This window comes from Arachis ipaensis, chromosome B5, assembly GCF_059453495.1.
Source record: "Arachis ipaensis isolate K30076 ecotype BB chromosome B5, ASM5945349v1, whole genome shotgun sequence".
Taxonomy (NCBI): domain Eukaryota; kingdom Viridiplantae; phylum Streptophyta; class Magnoliopsida; order Fabales; family Fabaceae; genus Arachis; species Arachis ipaensis.
Genome location: NC_142440.1, coordinates 24,913,082 through 24,933,415, shown reverse-complemented (window position 1 = coordinate 24,933,415; position 20,334 = coordinate 24,913,082). Strand labels below are relative to the sequence as shown.

General features: G+C 41.3%; 2 protein-coding genes and 1 non-coding gene across 3 annotated transcripts; 2 read left to right on the top strand and 1 right to left on the bottom strand.

Annotated features, from left to right (window-relative positions):
• The first annotated feature begins 926 nt into the window (after positions 1 to 926).
• Positions 927 to 14,781, top strand: LOC148563635 (uncharacterized). The gene is made up of 4 exons (XM_088486883.1): positions 927 to 1,625; positions 11,575 to 13,110; positions 13,276 to 13,662; positions 13,753 to 14,781. The coding sequence occupies exons 1-4, from the start codon at positions 927 to 929 to the stop codon at positions 14,779 to 14,781; spliced, it is 3,651 nt and encodes a 1,216-aa protein (XP_088343009.1).
• LOC148563636 (small nucleolar RNA R71) lies at positions 7,276 to 7,383 on the top strand. The gene has a single exon (XR_015884487.1). It is a non-coding gene; the product is annotated as a small nucleolar RNA R71 (small nucleolar RNA).
• A 1,878-nt stretch (positions 14,782 to 16,659) lies between the features above and the next one.
• LOC148563634 (uncharacterized) lies at positions 16,660 to 17,361 on the bottom strand. The gene is made up of 2 exons (XM_088487694.1): positions 17,167 to 17,361; positions 16,660 to 17,088 (listed from the first exon to the last, which is right to left on the bottom strand). The coding sequence occupies exons 1-2, from the start codon at positions 17,359 to 17,361 to the stop codon at positions 16,660 to 16,662; spliced, it is 624 nt and encodes a 207-aa protein (XP_088343820.1).
• Positions 17,362 to 20,334: the final 2,973 nt, after the last annotated feature.

Sequence of the window (20,334 nt, the reverse complement as noted above, 5' to 3'; positions counted from 1 at the left end):
GTGAGTATGGGGGGCTTCGGCTAGCATCCCTATCGTCAAAGGCAAAACCGTGAGGCCTTGTGTGCCAAAGCGGACAATATCGTACTAGCGGGTGGTCTGGGCTGTTACAGTTCGCCATTCGGTCAATAACAAACTGAAAATCCTCTTTCTTAACTTGGCTATGGAGTAAAGGAACACCTAAATACTTTCCCAGATTATTGATCAAACGCATGCCCAATGCCCTACTAAACTCCACCTTTCTGTCTAGCAACATATTTACCGAGAAAAAGATGCAAGACTTAGTATAATTTACTTTTTGCCCATAGCAGTGAAAAAAAAGATCCAGAATGTTCTTCATGATATAAACCTTTCTAGAGTTGCTTTGTCGAATAGAACTGATACGTCACCCTTATCCTCGGTTGCGCAATAAGCTCGGCACGTGAATCTTAAAGCTCGGTCCCGTATCAGCCGTCCGAAAAGCTCGGCAGAAGAGCAGGACTGAAACAGCATCACTTAACCGAAAATAAGAAACGTGCCTAGCTAGTTTATAGCACCAAAACAGAATATCATAACCAACCTACAAACTAGGACTTATCCACTAACGGGTAAAAATAAACTTCTATAAAACCGAGCCAATATCCTCGGTTACGATCAGGTTCTATCACTCTCATCCTTCTACTCTTTACTCTTAACTCACTCACTGAGAATCATTACTGACTTGAGCGTCGGAGTATCTTGTGCAGGTATTCCCACCGCGGTGTTTGACTTCCGGCCGATGTAAAGCTCTTCCCTTTCATTGGCAATCTGCTCGGAAGCGCTTAAGCTCGGCCTCCCTAGTGTTCAGACGAACCAATTGGCGCCCACCGTGGGGCCCGGAGTACATCTAACCCCATTTTTTCCTTCGTTTAGTCTTCTACTTTATTTTGCAGGATTTTCGATCCTCGGACATGGCTGACAAGGAAAATCCACAACTCTCACAGGATGACCTCCTGGCTCAAATCGCCGAGCTTCAAACGGAGGTACGAAGAATAGCCGAGCTCTCAACACAGAACAATGGAGAGAACTCCAAAGGCTCGGCTCAAAGTGCTACGGACCCTTTAAACATCATCCCGCCAAAGAAAAAGCTCACTCTCGACAACCCTTTCTCCAAGGAGATCACAAATTACCAGATGCCAAAAAACTTTACGCTGCCCACCGCGCTGGAGCCGTACATGGGGTTCGGCGACCCCCGAGCCCATGTGAAGAAATTCCAATCAATGATGTTTTTCAACGGCCCTAACAATGAACCCGTCCTCTGCCGAGCATTCCCCACATACCTAGATGGTGCTGCGTTACTCTGGTTTTCTAAACTTTCTGCAGGTTCGATTTCCTCCTTTGAAGACCTCGCCAGATCATTCATTAATTATTTTACTGCATCAAGAATCTACGTACATGGCTCGGACTATCTCGGCACCATCAAACAAGGTCAGCACGAGAGCCTGAAAGACTACATGACCAGATTCGCTGATGCCACTATGGAGATCCAAGACTTGGACCCGGCCGTTCACCTGCACGCTCTCAAAGCCGGCCTCAGGCCTGGAAAATTTTGGGAGACCATTGCCATAACAAAGCCGAAGACGCTAGAGGAATTCCGAGAAAGGGCGGTGGTATGCGAAATTGTTACTCAGGTTGTGAATTATTGTTCGAAATTGATTCCCTAGTGATGGCACCAAAAACGGATGCACAGAACCATGGTCTAAACATATCTTCACAACTTCGCATAACTAACCAGCAAGTGCACTGGGTCGTCCAAGTAATACCTTACGTGAGTAAGGGTCGAATCCCACGGAGATTGTTGGTATGAAGCAAGCTATGGTCACCTTGTAAATCTCAGTCAGGCGGATATAAAATAGTTATGTAGTTTTCGAAATTTAGTAATAAAAGAAGGATAGAAATACTTATGTAGATCATTGGTGAGAATTTCAGATAAGCGTATGGAGATACATTCGTTCCTCTGAACTTCCGCTTTCCTGCTGTCTTCATCCAATCCATCTTACTCCTTTCTATGGCTGGCTTTATGTAAGGATGTCACCGGTGCCTATGGCTACTTTCAATCCTCTCGGGAAAATGGTCCAAATGCTCTGTCACAGCACGGCTAATCGTCTGGAGGCATCACCCTTGTCGTTGGTTGCATCCTATTCCTCTCTGTGAAAATGGTCCGATGCGCTGTCACTGCATGGCTAATCATCTTGGAAGTTCTTGATCATACTGGAATAGAATTTACTATCCTTTTGCGTCTGTCACTACGCCCAGCACTCGCGAGTTTGGAGTTCGTCACAGTCATTCAATCCCAGAGTCCTACTTGGAATACCACAGACAAGGTTTAGACTTTCCGGACTCTCATGAATGCCGCCATCAATCTAGCTTATACCACGAAGATTCTGATTTAGAGATCTAAGAGATACTCATTCAATCTAATGTAGAACGGAAGTGGTTATCAGGCACGCGTTCATAGGGAATGATGATGATTGTCACGTTCATCACATTCAGGTTGAAGTGCGAATGAATATCTTAGAAGCGAAATAAGATGAATTGAATAGAAAATAGTAGTACTTTGCATTAATCTTTGAGGAACAGCAGAGCTCCACACCTTAATCTATGGAGTGCAGAAATTCTACCGTTGAAAATACATAAGTAATGAAGGTCTAGGCATGGCCGAATGGCCAGCCCCCAAACGTGATCAATAGATCAAAAGATAATCCAAAGATGATTCCAAAGATGTCTAATACAATAGTAAAAGGTCCTATTTATAATAAACTAGCTACTAGGGTTTACAGAAGTAAGTAATTGATGCATAAATCTACTTCCGGGGCCCACTTGGTATGTGCTTGGGCTGAGCTTGAAGTCTACACGTGGAGAGATCATTCTTGGAGTTGAACGCCAGTTTTTGTGCTAGTTTGGGCGTTGAACTCCACTTTGCAACTTGTTTCTGGCGCTGGACGCCAGAATTGGGCAAAGAGCTGGCGTTGAACGCCAGTTTGCGTCATCTAAACTCGGGCAAAGTATGGACTATTATATATTTCTGAAAAGCCCTGGATGTCTACTTTCCAACGCAATTAGAAGCACGCCATTTTGAGTTCTGTAGCTCCAGAAAATCCATTTTGAATGCAGGGAGGTCAGAATCCAACAGCATCAGCAGTCCTTCTTCAACCTCTGAATCTGATTTTTGCTCAAGTCCCTCAATTTCATCCAGAAAATACCTGAAATCACAGAAAAACAAACAAACTCATAGTAAAGTCCAAAAATGTGAATTTAACATAAAAACTAATGAAAACATCCCTAAAAGTAACTAGATTCTACTAAAAACATACTAAAAACAATGCCAAAAAGCGTATAAATTATCCGCTCATCACAACACCAAACTTAAATTGTTGCTTGTCCCCAAGTAACTGAAAATCAAATAGGATAAAAAGAAGAGAATATACTATAAATTCCAAACTATCAATGAAACATAGCTTCAATCATATGAGCGGGACTTATAGCTTTTTGCCTCTTGAATAGTTTTGGCATCTCACTTTATCCATTGAGGTTCAGAATGATTGGCATCTATAGGAACTCAGAGTTCAGATAGTGTTATTGACTCTCCTAGTTCAGTATGATGATTCTTGAACATAGCTTCTTTATGAGTCTTGGTCGTGGCCCTAAGCACTTTGTTTTCCAATATTACCACCGGATACATAAATGCCACAGACACATAATTGGGTGAACCTTTTCAGATTGTGACTCAGCTTTGCTAAAGTCCCCAATTAGAGGTGTCCAGGGTTCTTAGGCACACTCTTCTTTTGCTTTGGACCTTGACTTTAACCGCTCAGTCTCAAGTTTTCACTTGACACCTACACGCCACAAGCACATGGTTAGGGACAGCTTGGTTTAGCCGCTTAGGCCAGGATTTTATTTCTTTAGGCCCTCCTATCCACTGATGCTCAAAGCCTTGGGATCCTTTTTGTTTACCCTTGCCTTTTGGTTTTAAGGGCTATTGGCTTTTTGCTCTTGCCTCTTGGTTTTAAGAGCTTTTGGCTTTTTCTGCTTGCTTTTTCTTTCCATTTTTTTTTTCGCCTATTTTTTTTTCTGCAAGCTTTGTTCTTTGCTGCTTTTTCTTGCTTCAAGAATCATTTTTATGATTTTTCAGATTATCAAATAACATGTCTCCTTGTCATCATTCTTTCAAGAGCCAACATATTTAACATTCTTAAACAACAACTTCAAAAGACATATGCACTGTTCAGGCATTCATTCAGAAAACAAGAAGCATTGTCACCACATCAATATAATTAAACTAAGTTCAAGGATAAATTCAAAACTCATGTACTTCTTGTTCTTTTGAATTAAAACATTTTTTCATTTAAGAGAGGTGATAGATTCATAGGACATTCATAACTTTAAGACAAAGTTACTAACTACTAATGATCATGTAATGAAGACACAAACATAGATAAGCACTTAACATAGAAAACGAAAAACAGAAGAAATAAGAACAAGGAATGAATCCACCTTAGTGATGGTGGCGTTCCCTTCTTGAGGAACCAATGATGTCCTTGAGCTCTTCTATGTCTCTTCCTTGTCTTTGTTGCTCCTCCCTCATTGCTTTTTGATCTTCTCTAATTTCATGAAGGATGATAGAGTGCTCTTGATGTTCCACCCTTAATTGTCCCATGTTGGAACTTAATTCTCCTAGGGAAGTGTTGATTTGCTTCCAATAGTTTTGTGGAGGGAAGTGCATCCCTTGAGGTATCTCAGGGATCTCTTGATGTGCAGCCACATGTTCTACCACTGAGCTATAGACCCTTGAGATGAATCTTTCCATCTTCCATGACTCGGAGGTGGAAGCCTTTGTCTTCCCTTCCCCTTTTCTAGAGGTTTCTCCGGTCTTAGGTGCCATCAATGGTAATGGAAAAACAAAAAGCTTATGCTTTTACCACACCAAACTTAGAATGTTGCTCGCCCTCGAGCAAAAGAAGAAAGAATAGAAGAAGAAGAAGATATGGAGGAGATGGAGGGATGTGTGTATGGATGTGAGTGGTGAATGGAAAACAGAAGGGATGATCATGAATGGAGAGGGAGAGGGTGAGGTGGGTGGGGATCCTGTGGGATTCACAGATCCTGAGGTGTCAAGGATTTACATCTCTGTACCCAATTAGGCATGCAAAATGCCCTTGCACACAACTCTGGGCATTCAGCGCCAGATTGGTGCTTGTTCTGGGCGTTGAACGCCCATTTGTGGCCCATTTCTGGCGTTGAACGCCAGAACCATGCTTGTTTTGGGTGTTCAGCGCCAGCTCTTCTCCAGGGTGCATTTCTGGCGTTCAAATGCCCAGATGCTGCCCATTTCTGGCGTTCAGCGCCAGAACCATGCTCTGTTCTGGCGTTGAACACCCAAAACATGCTTCTTACTGGCGTTTAAATGCCAGTAAGGTCTTCCTCCAGGGTGTGATTTTTCTTCTGCTGTTTTTGATTCCGTTTTCAATTTTTATATTTATTTTGTGACTCCACATGATCATGAACCTAATAAAACATGAAAGACAATAAAAATTAGATAAATAAACATTGGGTTGCCTCCCAACAAGCGCTTATTTAATGTCAATAGCTTGACAGTGGGCTCTCATGGAGCCTCACAGATGTGCAGAGCTTTGTTGAGACCTCCCAACACCAAACTTAGAGTTTGGATATGGGGGTTTGACACCAAACTTAGAGTTTGACTGTGGGGGCTTTGTTTGACTCTGCTTTGAGAGAAGCTTTTTATGCTTCCTCTCCATGGATGCAGAGAGAGATCCTTGAGTTGTAAACACAAGGTTGTCCTCATTTATTTGAAGGATCAATTCTCCTCTGTCCACATCAATCACAGCTCTTGCTGTTGCTAGGAAGGGTCTTCCAAGGATGATGAATTCATCCTCATCCTTCCCAGTATCTAGGACTATGAAATCAGTAGGGATAGCCTTCAACCTTTACTAGCACGTCCTCTACTTGTCCATAAGCCTATTTTCTTGAATTGTCTGCCATCTCTAATGAGATTTTAGCGGCTTACACCCCAAAGATTCCCAATTTCTCTATTACAGAGAGGGGCATGAGGTTTATCCCTGAACCAAGGTCACACAGAGCCTTAAAGATCATGGTGCCTATGGTACAAGGTATTAAGAACTTTCCAGGATCCTGTCTCTTCTGAGGCAATGTCAGTTGATCCAGATCACTTAGTTCATTGGTGAACAAGGGAGGTTCATCTTCCCAAGTTTCAATACCAAATAATTTGGCATTTAGCTTCATGATTGCACCAAGGAACTTGGCAGCTTGCTCTTCAGTAACACCCTCATTCTCTTCAGAAGAGGAATACTCATCAGAGCTCATGAATGGCATAAGGAGGTTCAATGGAATATCTATGGTCTCTAATTGAGCCTCAGAGTCCTTTGGTTCCTCAGGGGGAAGCTCCTTATTGATCACTGGACGTCCCAGGAGGTCTTCCTCCTTGGGATTCACGTCCTCTCCTTCCTTTACAGGTTCGGCCATGGTGATCAATTCAATGGCCTTGCACTCTCCTTTTGGATTTTCTTCTGTATTGCTTGGGAGAGTACTAGGAGGGATTTCAGTGATCCTTTTACTCAGCTGGCCCACTTGTGCTTCCAAATTTCTAATGGAAGACCTTGTTTCATTCATGAAACTCATAGTGGCCTTAGATAGATCAGAGACTAAATTTGCTAAGCTAGATGGATTCTGCTCAGAATTCTCTGTCTGTTGCTGAGTGGATGATGGAAAAGGCTTACTATTGCTAAACCTGTTTCTTCCACCATTATTAAAGCCTTGTTGAGGCTTTTGATCCTTCCATGAGAGATTTGGGTGATTTCTCCATGACAGATTGTAGGTGTTTCCATATGGTTCACCCATGTATTTTAACTCTGCTATTGCAGGGTTCTCAGGATCATAAGCTTCTTCCTCAGAAGATGCCTCTTGAGTACTGTTGGATGCAGCTTGCATTCCATTCAGACTCTAAGAAATCATATTGACTTGCTGAGTCAATATTTTATTCTGAGCCAATATGGCATTCAGAGTATTAATTTCAAGAACTCCCTTCTTCATAGGCATCCCATTACTCACAGGATTCCTCTCAGAAGTGTACATGAACTGGTTATTAGCAACCATGTCAATGAGTTCTTGAGCTTCTGCAGGCATTTTCTTTAGGTGAATGGATCCACCTACAGAAGTATCCAATGACATCTTTGATAGCTCAGATAAACCATCATAGAATATATCCAGGATGGTCCATTCTGAAAGCATGTCAGAAGGACACTTTTTGGTCAGCTGCTTGTATCTTTCCCAAGCTTCATAGAGGGATTCACCTTCTTTCTGTCTGAAGGTTTGAACATCAGCTCTAAGCTTGCTCAGCTTTTGAGGAGGAAAGAACTTGGCTAAGAAAGCCGTGACCAGCTTATCCCAAGAGTTCAGGCTGTCTTTGGGTTGAGAGTCCAACCATATTCTAGCTCTGTCTCTTACAGCAAAAGGAAAAAGCATGAGCCTGTAGACTTCAGGATCTACTCCATTAGTCTTAACAGTATCACAGATCTGCAAGAATTCAGTTAAGAACTGAAAAGGATCTTCAGATGGAAGTCCATAAAACTTGCAGTTCTGCTGCATCAGAGGAACTAGCTGAGGTTTCAGCTCAAAATTGTTTGCTCCAATGGCAGGAATGGAGATGCTTCTTCCATGTAAATTGGAATTAGGTGCAGTAAAGTCACCAAGCATTCTCCTTGCATTATTGTTGTTGGGTTCGGCTGCCGTCTCCTTTACTTGTTCGAAATTTTCAATAAGGTTGTCTCTGGATTGTTGTAATTTAGCTTCTCTTGGTTTTCTCTTCAAAGTCCTTTCAGGTTCTGGATCAGTTTCAACAAGAATGCCTTTTTCTTTGTCCCTGCTCATAAGAAAGAGAAGAGAAAAAGAAAAGAAGAGGAATCCTCTATGTCACAGTAAAGAGGTTCCTTATTGTTAGTAGAAGAAGAAAAGAAGAAAAAAATTCGAACACATATAGAAGAGGGGGTTCGAATTTGGTGAGTGATGTGAGGAAGAGATGTTAGTAGATGAATAAATAAATAGAATAAGATGAGAGAGGGAGAGGATTTTCGAAAATAATTTTTGAAAAAGGTTAGTAATTTTTTGAAAAGTTTTTGAAAAAGGTTAGTAGTTTTTCGAAAATTAAAATAAAAAAATCAAAATAATTAGTTAATTAAAAAGAATTTTTGAAAACGAGGGAAGATATTTTCGAAAATTTAGAGAGAGAGAGTTAGTTAGGTAGTTTTGAAAAAGATAAGAAACAAACAAAAAGTTAGTTAGTTAGTTGAAACAAATTTTGAAAATCAATTTTGAAAAGATAAGAAGATAAGAAGTTAGGAAGTTAGAAAAGCTATTTTGCAATCACTTTTTTTTAAAAAAGGTAAGATAAGAAGATATTTTTGACAAGATATGATAGAAATTAGTTTTTGAAAAAGATTTGATTTTCAAAATCTCAATTAATGACTTGATTCACAAGAAATCACAAGATATTATTCTAGAACTTAAAGTTTGAATCTTTCTTAACAAGTAAGTAACAAACTTGAAATTTTTGAATCAAAACATTAATTGATGATGTTATTTTCGAAAATATGATGTAAAATTAAGAAAAAGATTTTTGAAAAATATTTTTGAAATTTTCGAAAATAACTAAAAAAATTGAAAAAGGATTTGATTTTTGAAAAAGATTTTGAAAAAGATAAGATTTTTTTTAAAAATTGAAAATTTGATTTGACTCATGAAAACAACTAGATTTTAAAAATTTTTGAAAAAGTCAAATCTAATTTTCGAAATTTTAAGAGAGAAAAAGGGAAAGATATTTTTTGATTTTTGAATTTTTTATGATGAGAGAGAAAAAACAAGAAAAATGATGCAATGCATGAAAGTTATGGATCAAAACAATGAATGCATGCAAGAATGCTATGAATGTCGAGATGAACATCAAGAACACTATGAAGATCATGATGAACATCAAGAACACATTTTTGAAAAATTTTTAATGCAAAGAAAACATGCAAGACACCAAACTTAGAATTCTTTAAGGCTTAGACATAAAGAATTCAGGAATGCATATGAAAAACAAGAAAAGACTCAAAACAAGAAAACATCAAGATCAAACAAGAAGACTTACCAAGAACAACTTGAAGATCATGAAGAACACTATGAATGCATGAATTTTTCGAAAAATGCACGATGAATATGCAATTGACACCAAACTTATAACATGACTCAAGACTCAAACAAGAAACACAAAAATATTTTTTATTTTTATGATTTTATGAATTTTTTTGGATTTTTCGAAAATTATTTGAAAAAGAAAAATAAGGATTCCAAAATTTTTAATATGAATTCCAGGAATCTTCAATTCTTAGTCTAAAGCTCCAATCTGAGGGTGAGGCATGGCTTAATAGCCAGCCAAGCTTTAGTATGCTATTACATGCATCAGCTAATTTGCTAAGAAAGACAAAGAAGCTCTTCTCTTGAGTATAAGTGAAACCTCTGTCCAAAAGAATTTAGACATGGTTTTATAGCCAGCATGCTTCAACATGCTTCATGAAACTCTAGAATTCATTCTTAAAAATTCTGAAGAAAAATTATATTTTTGAAAACATTTTTATTTTAAAATTTTTTTTTTCGAAAACAAAGGAGACATTTTTGAAAGATTTTTGAAAAAAATTTTTTTGAAAATAAAGCAAAAAGAAAATTACCTAATCTGAGCAACAAGATGAACCGTCAGTTGTTCAAACTCGAACAAACCCTGGCAACGGCGCCAAAAACTTGGTATGCGAAATTGTTACTCAGGTTGTAAATTATTGTTCGAAATTGATTCCCTGGTGATGGCACCAAAAACGGATGCACAGAACCATGGTCTAAACATATCTTCACAACTTCGCATAACTAACCAGCAAGTGCACTGGGTCGTCCAAGTAATACCTTACGTGAGTAAGGGTCGAATCCCACGGAGATTGTTGGTATGAAGCAAGCTATGGTCACCTTGTAAATCTCAGTCAGGCGGATATAAAATAGTTATGTAGTTTTCGAAATTTAGTAATAAAAGAAGGATAGAAATACTTATGTAGATCATTGGTGAGAATTTCAGATAAGCGTATGGAGATACATTCGTTCCTCTTAACCTCCGCTTTCCTGCTGTCTTCATTCAATCCGTCTTACTCCTTTCTATGGCTGGCTTTGTGTAAGGATGTCACCGGTGCCAATGGCTACTTTCAATCCTCTCGGGAAAATGGTTCAAATGCTCTGTCACAGCACGGCTAATCGTCTGGAGGCATCACCCTTGTCGTTGGTTGCATCCTATTCCTCTCTGTGAAAATGGTCTGATGCGCTGTCACTGCATGGCTAATCATCTTGGAGGTTCTCGATCATACTGGAATAGAATTTACTATCTTTTTGCGTCTGTCACTACGCCCAGCACTCGTGAGTTTGGAGTTCGTCACAGTCATTCAATCCCAGAGTCCTACTCGGAATACCACGGACAAGGTTTAGACTTTCCGGACTCTCATGAATGCCGCCATCAATCTAGCTTATACCACGAAGATTCTGATTTAGAGATCTAAGAGATACTCATTCAATCTAATGTAGAACGGAAGTGGTTGTCAGGCACGCGTTCATAGGGAATGATGATGATTGTCACGTTCATCACATTCAGGTTGAAGTGCGAATGAATATCTTAGAAGCGAAATAAGATGAATTGAATAGAAAACAGTAGTACTTTGCATTAATCTTTGAGGAACAGCAGAGCTCCACACCTTAATCTATGGAGTGCAGAAACTCTACCATTGAAAATACATAAGTAATGAAGGTCCAGGCATGGCCGAATGGCCAGCCCCCAAACGTGATCAATAGATCAAAAGATAATCCAAAGATGATTCCAAAGATGTCTAATACAATAGTAAAAGGTCCTATTTATAATAAACTAGCTACTAGGGTTTACAAAAGTAAGTAATTGATGCATAAATCCACTTCCGGGGCCCACTTGGTGTGTGCTTGGGCTGAGCTTGAAGTCTACACGTGGAGAGGTCATTCTTGGAGTTGAACACCAGTTTTTGTGCCAGTTTGGGCGTTGAACTCCACTTTGCAACTTGTTTCTGGCGCTGGACGCCAGAATTGGGCAGAGAGCTGGCGTTGAACGCCAGTTTGCGTCATCTAAACTCGGGCAAAGTATGGACTATTATATATTTCTGGAAAGCCCTAGATGTCTACTTTCCAACGCAATTGGAAGCGCACCATTTTGAGTTCTGTAGCTCCAGAAAATCCATTTTGAGTGCAGGGAGGTCAGAATCCAACAGCATCAGCAGTCCTTCTTCAACCTCTGAATCTGATTTTTGCTCAAGTCCCTCAATTTCAGCCAGAAAATACCTGAAATCATAGAAAAACATACAAACTCATAGTAAAGTCTAGAAATGTGAATTTAACATAAAAACTAATGAAAACATCCCTAAAAGTAACTAGATTCTACTAAAAACATACTAAAAACAATGCCAAAAAGCGTATAAATTATCCGCTCATCAGGCGGCAGGTCAAATGGAGATCGAAGAACTCCGAGAAGCCCAAAAGTCGGACAAACAACCACATCAAAGAGATGAAGAAAGAACTCTCAGATCGCCAGGCAACAGGGACACTAAGAAACTTCCCAAGCCCGCGTCAAAGTACAACACATACACCAGATTCAATACCAGAAGAGAAAACATCATCAGAGAAATCCTCAACACCAAAATCATAAAGCCACCAGCCCGAGCAGGAAACTACCAGGATCAAAGGTTCGTGGACAAGACAAAGCATTGTGCCTTCCACCGGAAGTTCGGTCACACTACGGACGACTGCATCGTCGCGAAGGACCTCCTGGAAAGGTTAGCACGCCAAGGGCTCCTGGACAAATATATCGAAACCCGGAAGGGCAGAGGAGGAAACTCGGAATGGGTAGAGCATAAGCAAGCAATGGCCAACGATAAAAAAGATAGGACAACTTCTGATCCACCAAGAGGAGTCATTAACCACATATCGGGGGGATTCGCAGGCAGAGGAGAAACAAGCTCGGCCAGAAAGCGAAGCTACAGAGCGATGCTAGCGATCGAAGGAACCATACAACTAAGGAAGGACAAAGAACCAGATGTCACAATATCCTTCAACCAAGCAGACTTCAGATCAGCAAGCCCTAACCTCGACGACCCCGTGGTAATTTCCATCCAGGTCGGAGAACTGTTGGTAAGAAAAACATTGTTGGATCCAGGTAGTAGTGCTGACGTTTTATTTTACTCTACTTTTACAAAAATGAAATTATCAGAAAAATTGATACAACCCTCCTCCGGAGAGCTAATAGGGTTCTCCGGAGAGAGAGTCCTCATAATGGGACACATATGGCTAAAGACCACAATGGGAGAAATCCCTATGTCAAAGTCAATCGATATTCAATACCTAATAGTAAACTGTTACAGCCCTTACAATATTATACTTGGAAGACCCGCCCTGAATATATTCAGGGCAGTGGTGTCCACATTACATCTGTGTGTCAAGTTCCCAGCACAGGAAAACAATATCGCTACGGTGTATGCCGACCATCAAGAAGCTCGGCAATGCTACAACGCTGGCCTAAAACCAGTTCAGACAAAACAGGAAGCTCGACCCCAGGTACAAGCAATCCACACATCTACCAACACAGCGACGCTAGCCGACCTTGACCCAAGGGAAGACCTCAATGAAAGACCTCGTCCAATGGACAATCTTCAACAAGTAACACTAACAGCAAACGACAAACAATGCACATATGTTGGAGAAGCACTAGAAGGGGTAGACCGAGCAAGACGCATTCACATACTGTGCAAGAACGCTGACCTTTTCGCATGGACACCAGATGACATGCCCGGAATAAACCCAGAAGTCATCTGCCACAAGCTAGCAATCGACAAAACAATCCGACCAATTGCACAGAAGAAAAGGAACCTCGGAGAGGAGAAAAAACAAGCAGCACTTGAAAAAACCCAGAAGCTCCTCAATGCAGGCTTTATCAGAGAAATTCGCTTCACCACATGGTTGTCCAACGTGGTAATGGTAAGGAAGAGCTCAGGTAAATGGCGCATGTGCGTCGACTTTACAGACTTAAATAAAGCTTGCCCTAAAGATGCATACCCATTGCCTTGAATTGATAAATTAGTTGATAACGCCTCTGGTTTCAAAGCTTTGAGTTTTATGGATGCATACTCTGGCTATAACCAGATTCTAATGCACCCAGAAGACCAAAGCAAAACAGCTTTTATAACAGAACATGGGAATTTTTGTTACAAGGTAATGCCCTTTGGCCTAAAAAATGCAGGTGCAACATATCAAAGGCTAATGGACAAAGTATTCCAGCAGCAGATAGGCCGCAATATGGAGGTCTATGTAGATGACATGGTAGCCAAAACACCTATGCAGGGGTCACACTGTGACGACTTAGTAGAAATCTTCAAGCAACTCCGAGCATATAACATGAGGCTCAATCCAGACAAATGTGCGTTCGGAGTTCAAGGAGGGAAGTTCCTTGGATTCATGTTAACGTCTCGAGGCATCGAGGCCAACCCAGAAAAATGCAAGGCCGTTCTGAACATGGCAAGCCCAAAAACGGTAAAGGAAGTCCAACAACTCGCAGGATGAATCACTGCTCTATCACGTTTTCCACCTGCAGTGGCAAACCGATCTTATCACTTTTTCCAGACATTCTCTAAAGGCAGGAAGTTCAGCTGGACAGACGAATGTGAGAATGCTTTTACCGAACTCAAACAACACCTAACATCACCACCAATCCTCCAAAGGCCCGAGACAGGTAAGCCACTGTATTTATACCTATCAGTATCTAACCATGCTATAAGCTCGGTTTTAGTAACAGAAACAGGAAGAAAGCAAAACTCAGTATACTTCATCAGTAGGGTACTACAACCAACAGAAACACGATACCCGAAGATAGAACAACTAGCGCTAGCACTAATCACCACAGCAAGAAGACTGCGGAACTATTTCCAGAGCCACACAATCATAGTACGAACGGACCAACCGCTAAAGCAGATATTAACCAGACCCGAGCTCACCGGCAGATTGATAAAATGGTCGGTCGAGCTCTCCGAGTTCGACATCCAATACGAATCAAGGAAAACACTGAAGTCACAGGTGCTAGCCGACTTCATATCGGAGATGACTAACGACACACATAATATAGAGGTCAGTTGGAGCATACATGTGGATGGAGCGTCAAACAAAGAAGGCAGTGGAGCAGGGATACTACTAAAAGAAGGAGACAAAGTGGTGGCCGAGCAGTCACTACAGTTCCGCTTCAACGCAAGCAACAATCAGGCAGAATATGAGGCCCTACTTGTTGGACTAAAGCTCGCCCTACAACTACAAATACCTCGAATAACAGCCTACTGCGACTCTTCGTTAGTGGTACATCAAATAAAGGGCGAATTCCAGGTAAAAGATCCTTTGTTAGAGAAATATTGGCTCATAACAAAGGATCTAATTTCAAAATTTAAAGAATTCGATATTATTCATGTAAACCGAGAACAAAACACTAGGGCCGATGTATTATCTAAGTTGGCCACAACTCGGCAAGCCGAAAACACATCGACACTGTCCCAGCTAACACTTGACAAACCAAGTTTTGAGCAGGATACAATTTTGAGCATTACACAGGCCCCAGATTGGCGAACACCTTTTCTCGATTACATCAACAGGCACTACGCCAAGTGACGAACTGAACTTGCCGCTCTTCCGAAGAAGAGCAAGCTTTTATACAGTGCTCGGAAACACCCTATACAGGCGGGGACATTCACAACCACTACTCAAGTGCATCAGCAAAGAGGAAGCCGAGGAAGTTATGGCTGAAACACATGAAGGAGTCTGTGGCAACCATATCGGCGGCCGAGCATTAGCAGCAAAGATCTTGCGAACAGGATACTATTGGCCGACGATAAAAAGGGACTGCATCACAAAGGTCAAAACATGTGATAATTGTCAAAAGCACGCCACCCTCTCAGAGACCCCAGCCGAGGAGCTCCATACCATAGAGGTAAGCTGGCCTTTCGATAGGTGGGGGTTGGATATCCTCGGACCTTTTCCGAAAGCGCCAGGCCAGGTAAAGTTCCTCTTAGTATCAATTGACTATTTCTCTAAGTGGATAGAAGCACAACCACTAGCGCACATAACAGCAGAAAAAGTACGATCTTTTCTATGGAAAAATATCATATGCAGATACAGTATCCCAAGGGAGATAATCTCGGATAACGGGAGACAATTCACAGATCATAAGCTCGCCACCTTTCTGACAAATTTCAACATCAAACATCACTTCAGCTCAGTAGAGCACCCGCAGACTAACGAACAAGTTGAATCAGCTAACAGAATTATTTTACAGGGATTAAAGAAAAAGCTCGGCGAAGCTAAAGGAGAGTGGGCCGGCCTCATTCCAGAAATTCTATGGAGTTACAACACCAGCATTCAATCTGCCACAGGGGAAACTCCCTTCAAATTGGTATACGGCGCAGAAGCGCTCATTCCAATAAAGGTCAGCGTCCCAACCTTAAGGACCAAGCTCTATAACCAACCAAATAATCAACAAGCCCGGACAGCCGAATTGGACCTTGTAGAAGAAGACAGAGACATTTCCGCCATAAAGCAGCGAGCCAGAAAAAGATACCTAGAGCGAAGACACAACAAAAGAGTAGTTCACAGGTCTTTCAACAATGGAGACCTCGTACTCAGACGAACAGAAGATGCTCGAAAACCACCAGCACATGGCAAATTAGCGGCAAATTGGGAAGGCCCTTTCCGAGTTATTCAAAACCTCGGAAAGGGGGCTTACAAACTAGAAACCCTCAGCGGAGAACAGCTATCAGGAACATGGAATATCTCCTCCCTAAGGAAATATCAGTCATAACATAGTCTGTAAAATAGCGAATGATGGTACTCTTTTTCCCCTCCGAAGGTTTTTTCCCAAAACACACGGGTTTTACTCGGGAAGGGTTTTAACGAGGCCGGACGCAACAAATCATTGTACCCATACAACTCACTGTGCAATTAAAATAGTTCTCATCCTGACAGTTATCATATGTTTCAGTTAATAAACGCTCTGAATTATCCGAGCACTATCCTCGGAAACCTAACATCACGAGCCGAGCATATTCCTCGGGAAACTTCCACCATAAAAATAAGTCAAAATTTTTCTAATAAACAAACTAATCCGAGCTTCATACTCGGAATTCAAAATGCGCATAATCAGCATTATACTCGGAAAGATACAAATTATCATCAAGTCGCTCATAACAAATCTTGAGCGCTTCCATGCAAAAAACACAAATTGCAACACTAGAGCACCCGCTCTCATTTTAACAAGTTCGTTCAAAAGAAAAGAAAGGGCTTCGATCATCTTCAATACATACATTCGATTGTTTCCAATAGATAATCATACCCAAAATATCATATTTATAAAATGTCATCATTAAGCCGAGCTATAAGCTCGGAAACCAAAATATAATCACCGATAACAATATTTGGGAAACACCCAAAAAGACAAAACAAGAAAGTTCTAAAGAACCACGACACTACATACAAAGCTCACAAACTTAAAATCTATTCAACTTTGTCACCAATACTGGATCCCTCGCCTTCATCAACAGCAGCAGCATCGTCTTCCACAAGCTCCCCACCCACAACTACCTTGGTCGCATCAAGCTTATCCACGTCCGACTCAGGAAATAATACCCGCACTTGAGAGGTGGCGCGTTCAAATCCTTGTGCAAAAGCCTCATAGACTTCGGCCTGCAACTCCTTAATCCGTGACCCCAAGCGGTCATTTTCAACCTTAGAAGCCTTCACCTCCTCTGCAGATGAAAGCCGAAGGCGTTTCTCCTCAGACAGATCAGAAAAAAGCTCTGTGATGGTCCTCTCTTTCTCCTCCAAAGCCGCGGAGAGCTTGGCAACATCTAAAGCAGACTTATTATCCTTCTCAAGAGCAAGCTCTTCAGCACGACCAACAGCCACGATGCGCGCACCGATCACCTAAGACATATTATAACAGCGTCACAACAATAACAGCATTACAACAATAACATATAAATAGAAGTCACAAACACTTACCTGTAGGAAACGGCTGACTCCTACGTGCCCGATGTCCTCAATCATCTTCAAATCGTCCGGGAAGCAGCAGAGTTCATCTGCCATAACAGAAAAAGGATATAACTTACCCCATAAAGACCGGCTATGTACATCCTCTGAATACCCATGTAGTTTCTTCTGAGACTCATAAGCAGACTCCACTCGCTGAAGCTCCATAGAAGACTCTCCTTCCTTCAGGAAAGCCTCAGCGATCTTCTCTGTCGCAAGACCCCTCTTTCGTTTAGACTTAAGGGCAGGCTCGGGCTGAATCACAAGACCTTTGTCAGCATTGGTAGCCGAACTCTCCTTTTCAGCTTTCTTCCGCTGATTAAAGAACGACTTCAAACCAGCAGTAGTAATTGTAGGCGCCTTGTCACCTGCACAGAGGGCCAACAGAATAAGAACAAACAAGGACAAAACAACAAACAAAGCAAAAACAACCAATTTACCTAGATATCTCAGAACCGCCTCTCTATCAAGATCCCATTTTAACAACTCGGACACAGATAGTAATCCCTTTGGGCCCAACTTCTCAAACAGAAACTCCATCACCAGTTGATCATCAACCGACCTATCATCCACGTCTAAGGCTTGCACAGGTTCGGAACACCAATATAGAGGGAACTTCTCAACAAGAAACTCATTTAGATAGAACGAAAACTCCTCGGGTACACTCCTCACTTTAGCATACATGGTTTTAAAATCCTTAAAAGAAGACTTGTAAAGACCGAAGATAGCACGAAGGGGGTAACTACTAAGATTAACCCAAAGACCTCGATTAACCCCTTTAGCTTGAAACAAGGAGAAGAACAACCGAAGAGAGGGCGGCTGCTCAAGGAATTCCATCAAAATCTCAAACGCCCTGACAAATCCCTATGAATTAGGATGAAGCTGACTCGGGGCACAATTTAACCAGTATAAAACACCACATTCAAACTCGGTGAAGGGAAGCCTAACTCCTAGTTCAGTAAACAAGCAACTATACATATAGAAAAAAGCCCAGTCACTACAACAATGGTAGACGCGGTCATCAGAATTACAAGGCAGTATCTCTATCTTAATCTTACTACCACTCCTAACCCAAACATCAGAACCCAGCACTTCAACAGACTCCTTATCACTAAACTGAGAAACATAACCCCTAACCTTAGTATCAACCCAACTATAGGGATCACTCCCAACAGCCTCAACCTTCTCTTCTCCCATGGAAAGACCAAAAACCAAAATGAGACAGGAAGAAGGAAGAAGAACGCAAATCAGCACTCACCTTTTTTGCTCATTCTCTCCAAATCGCAGAAATCACCAACACAGAAAAGGAAACAATGAGAAACCAAGGCAAACAGGTTTATTGCAAGGGAAGAAGTTACATATGAAACGTTACCCTTTAATCAAAACCATCAAAAAACCCACGATCAGCAATCTGCAAATCAGACGGTCAGGGGTTCCTTGGAACGCGCAGCACAATCAAATCAATCATTCATTAGGGCGCGGAAACAGAGTAAGCATTAAATGCTATAAAAAACGTTTCAATACCAGCACATCCCACTAAGACGAGCTTGGGGGCCACGAGGACCATATGCAAGAACAAAGTCAGCAACCGAGGATTCAGCACTCCTGGTCTGAGAAGCTCGCCTTAGCCCTGTCCGTACCAAGACAAGCTTGGGGGCTATGATACGTCACCCTTATCCTCGGTTGCGCAATAAGCTCGGCACGTGAATCTTAAAGCTCGGTCCCGTATCAACCGTCCGAAAAGCTCGGCAGAAGAGCAGGACTGAAACAACATCACTTAACCGAAAATAAGAAACGTGCCTAGCTAGTTTATAGCACCAAAACAGAATATCATAACCAACCTACAAACTAGGACTTATCCACTAACGGGTAAAAATAAACTTCTATAAAACCGAGCCAATATCCTCGGTTACGATCAGGTTCTATCACTCTCATCCTTCTACTCTTTACTCTTAACTCACTCATTGAGAATCATTACTGACTTGAGCGTCGGAGTATCTTGTGCAGGTATTCCCGCCGCAGTGTTTGACTTCCGGCCGACGTAAAGCTCTTCCCTTTCATTGGCAATCTGCTCGGAAGCGCTTAAGCTCGGCCTCCCTAGTGTTCAGACGAACCAAGAACAATGTCATATGTGAAGCAAAGATGGGAAAGAGCCGGCCTTTTCTGGACAATTTGATAGGTCCTCAAGATTTGTGTTTAATTGCAACAGAAATGATTTGGGATAAGCGTTTGATGCACATGATAAAGAGGTATGACGTTGAACACCTCTAGAGGGAGAGAAAGATGCAGAGTGGGTCCTATTCCAAAAAATTTTCATTTCAGATAAGGAGAAACAATTTACAATCAGGTCAATTAAAGATTCTGGCAGGCCTACTTCGATAAGAGTGTCTTGGATGAATTGTCAGTTAAGACGATCAAAGGCTTTCTCAAGATTAATTTTTATCACCGTGAAACCAATACTCCCCTTTTTTTGACGCATAGATTGGATAGCCTCTTGAGCCACAATGATATTATCTGCACTTTGCCTTCCTGGTACGAAATTGCATTGAGTAGGACTGATGAGCTTTGGAATAACTTCTTTTAATCGCAATGCAACGATTTTTGTGACCAACTTATAAGAAACATTACAAAGACTGATAGGGTGGAATTGGCTAAAAGTTTCAGGGCTATGATGTTTAGGAATCAAGGATATAAAGGTATTGTTAACTTCCTTAATATTCGCATGATTCTTGAAGATATTCTTGACCCAATTTTCCACAAATGGCTTGACAATCTGCCAATTGCTCTAGTAAAACATTGTAAGAAGGCCCGATACTTTCCACACCCCTATAGAGAAAAGGGCATCTGTAATTTCCTCTGACGTTACCATTTTGCCAAGCTTTGTTTTTTCCTCATCTGTAAGGTTAGGGAAGAGGCCAGGAGATTCAAGCTTTTCATATGGAGTATCAGTTGTGTATAACTTTTGGAAGTGTTGCATACTATAAAGCATAGACACGGACACGGACACGGGACACGACACGACACGCGAATTCTAAAAAGTTGTCTAATACGGAGACACGCATATATTAATAATATAATAATATAATATATTCATTAAATAGAGATATGTATTAATAGAGATATTTTCAAAAACAACCATAT

Coding starts and splice junctions, on each gene's coding strand:
- LOC148563634 (XM_088487694.1), bottom strand. CDS start 17,361: ATGGAGCTTCAGCGAGTGGAGTCTGCTTATGAGTCTCAGAAGAAACTA. Junction 17,089..17,166: donor GAGTCAGCCGTTTCCTACAG/GTAAGTGTTTGT, acceptor AATATGTCTTAG/GTGATCGGTGCGCGCATCGT.
- LOC148563635 (XM_088486883.1), top strand. CDS start 927: ATGGCTGACAAGGAAAATCCACAACTCTCACAGGATGACCTCCTGGCT. Junction 1,626..11,574: donor AATTCCGAGAAAGGGCGGTG/GTATGCGAAATT, acceptor TCCGCTCATCAG/GCGGCAGGTCAAATGGAGAT. Junction 13,663..13,752: donor ACATGGCAAGCCCAAAAACG/GTAAAGGAAGTC, acceptor CACTTTTTCCAG/ACATTCTCTAAAGGCAGGAA.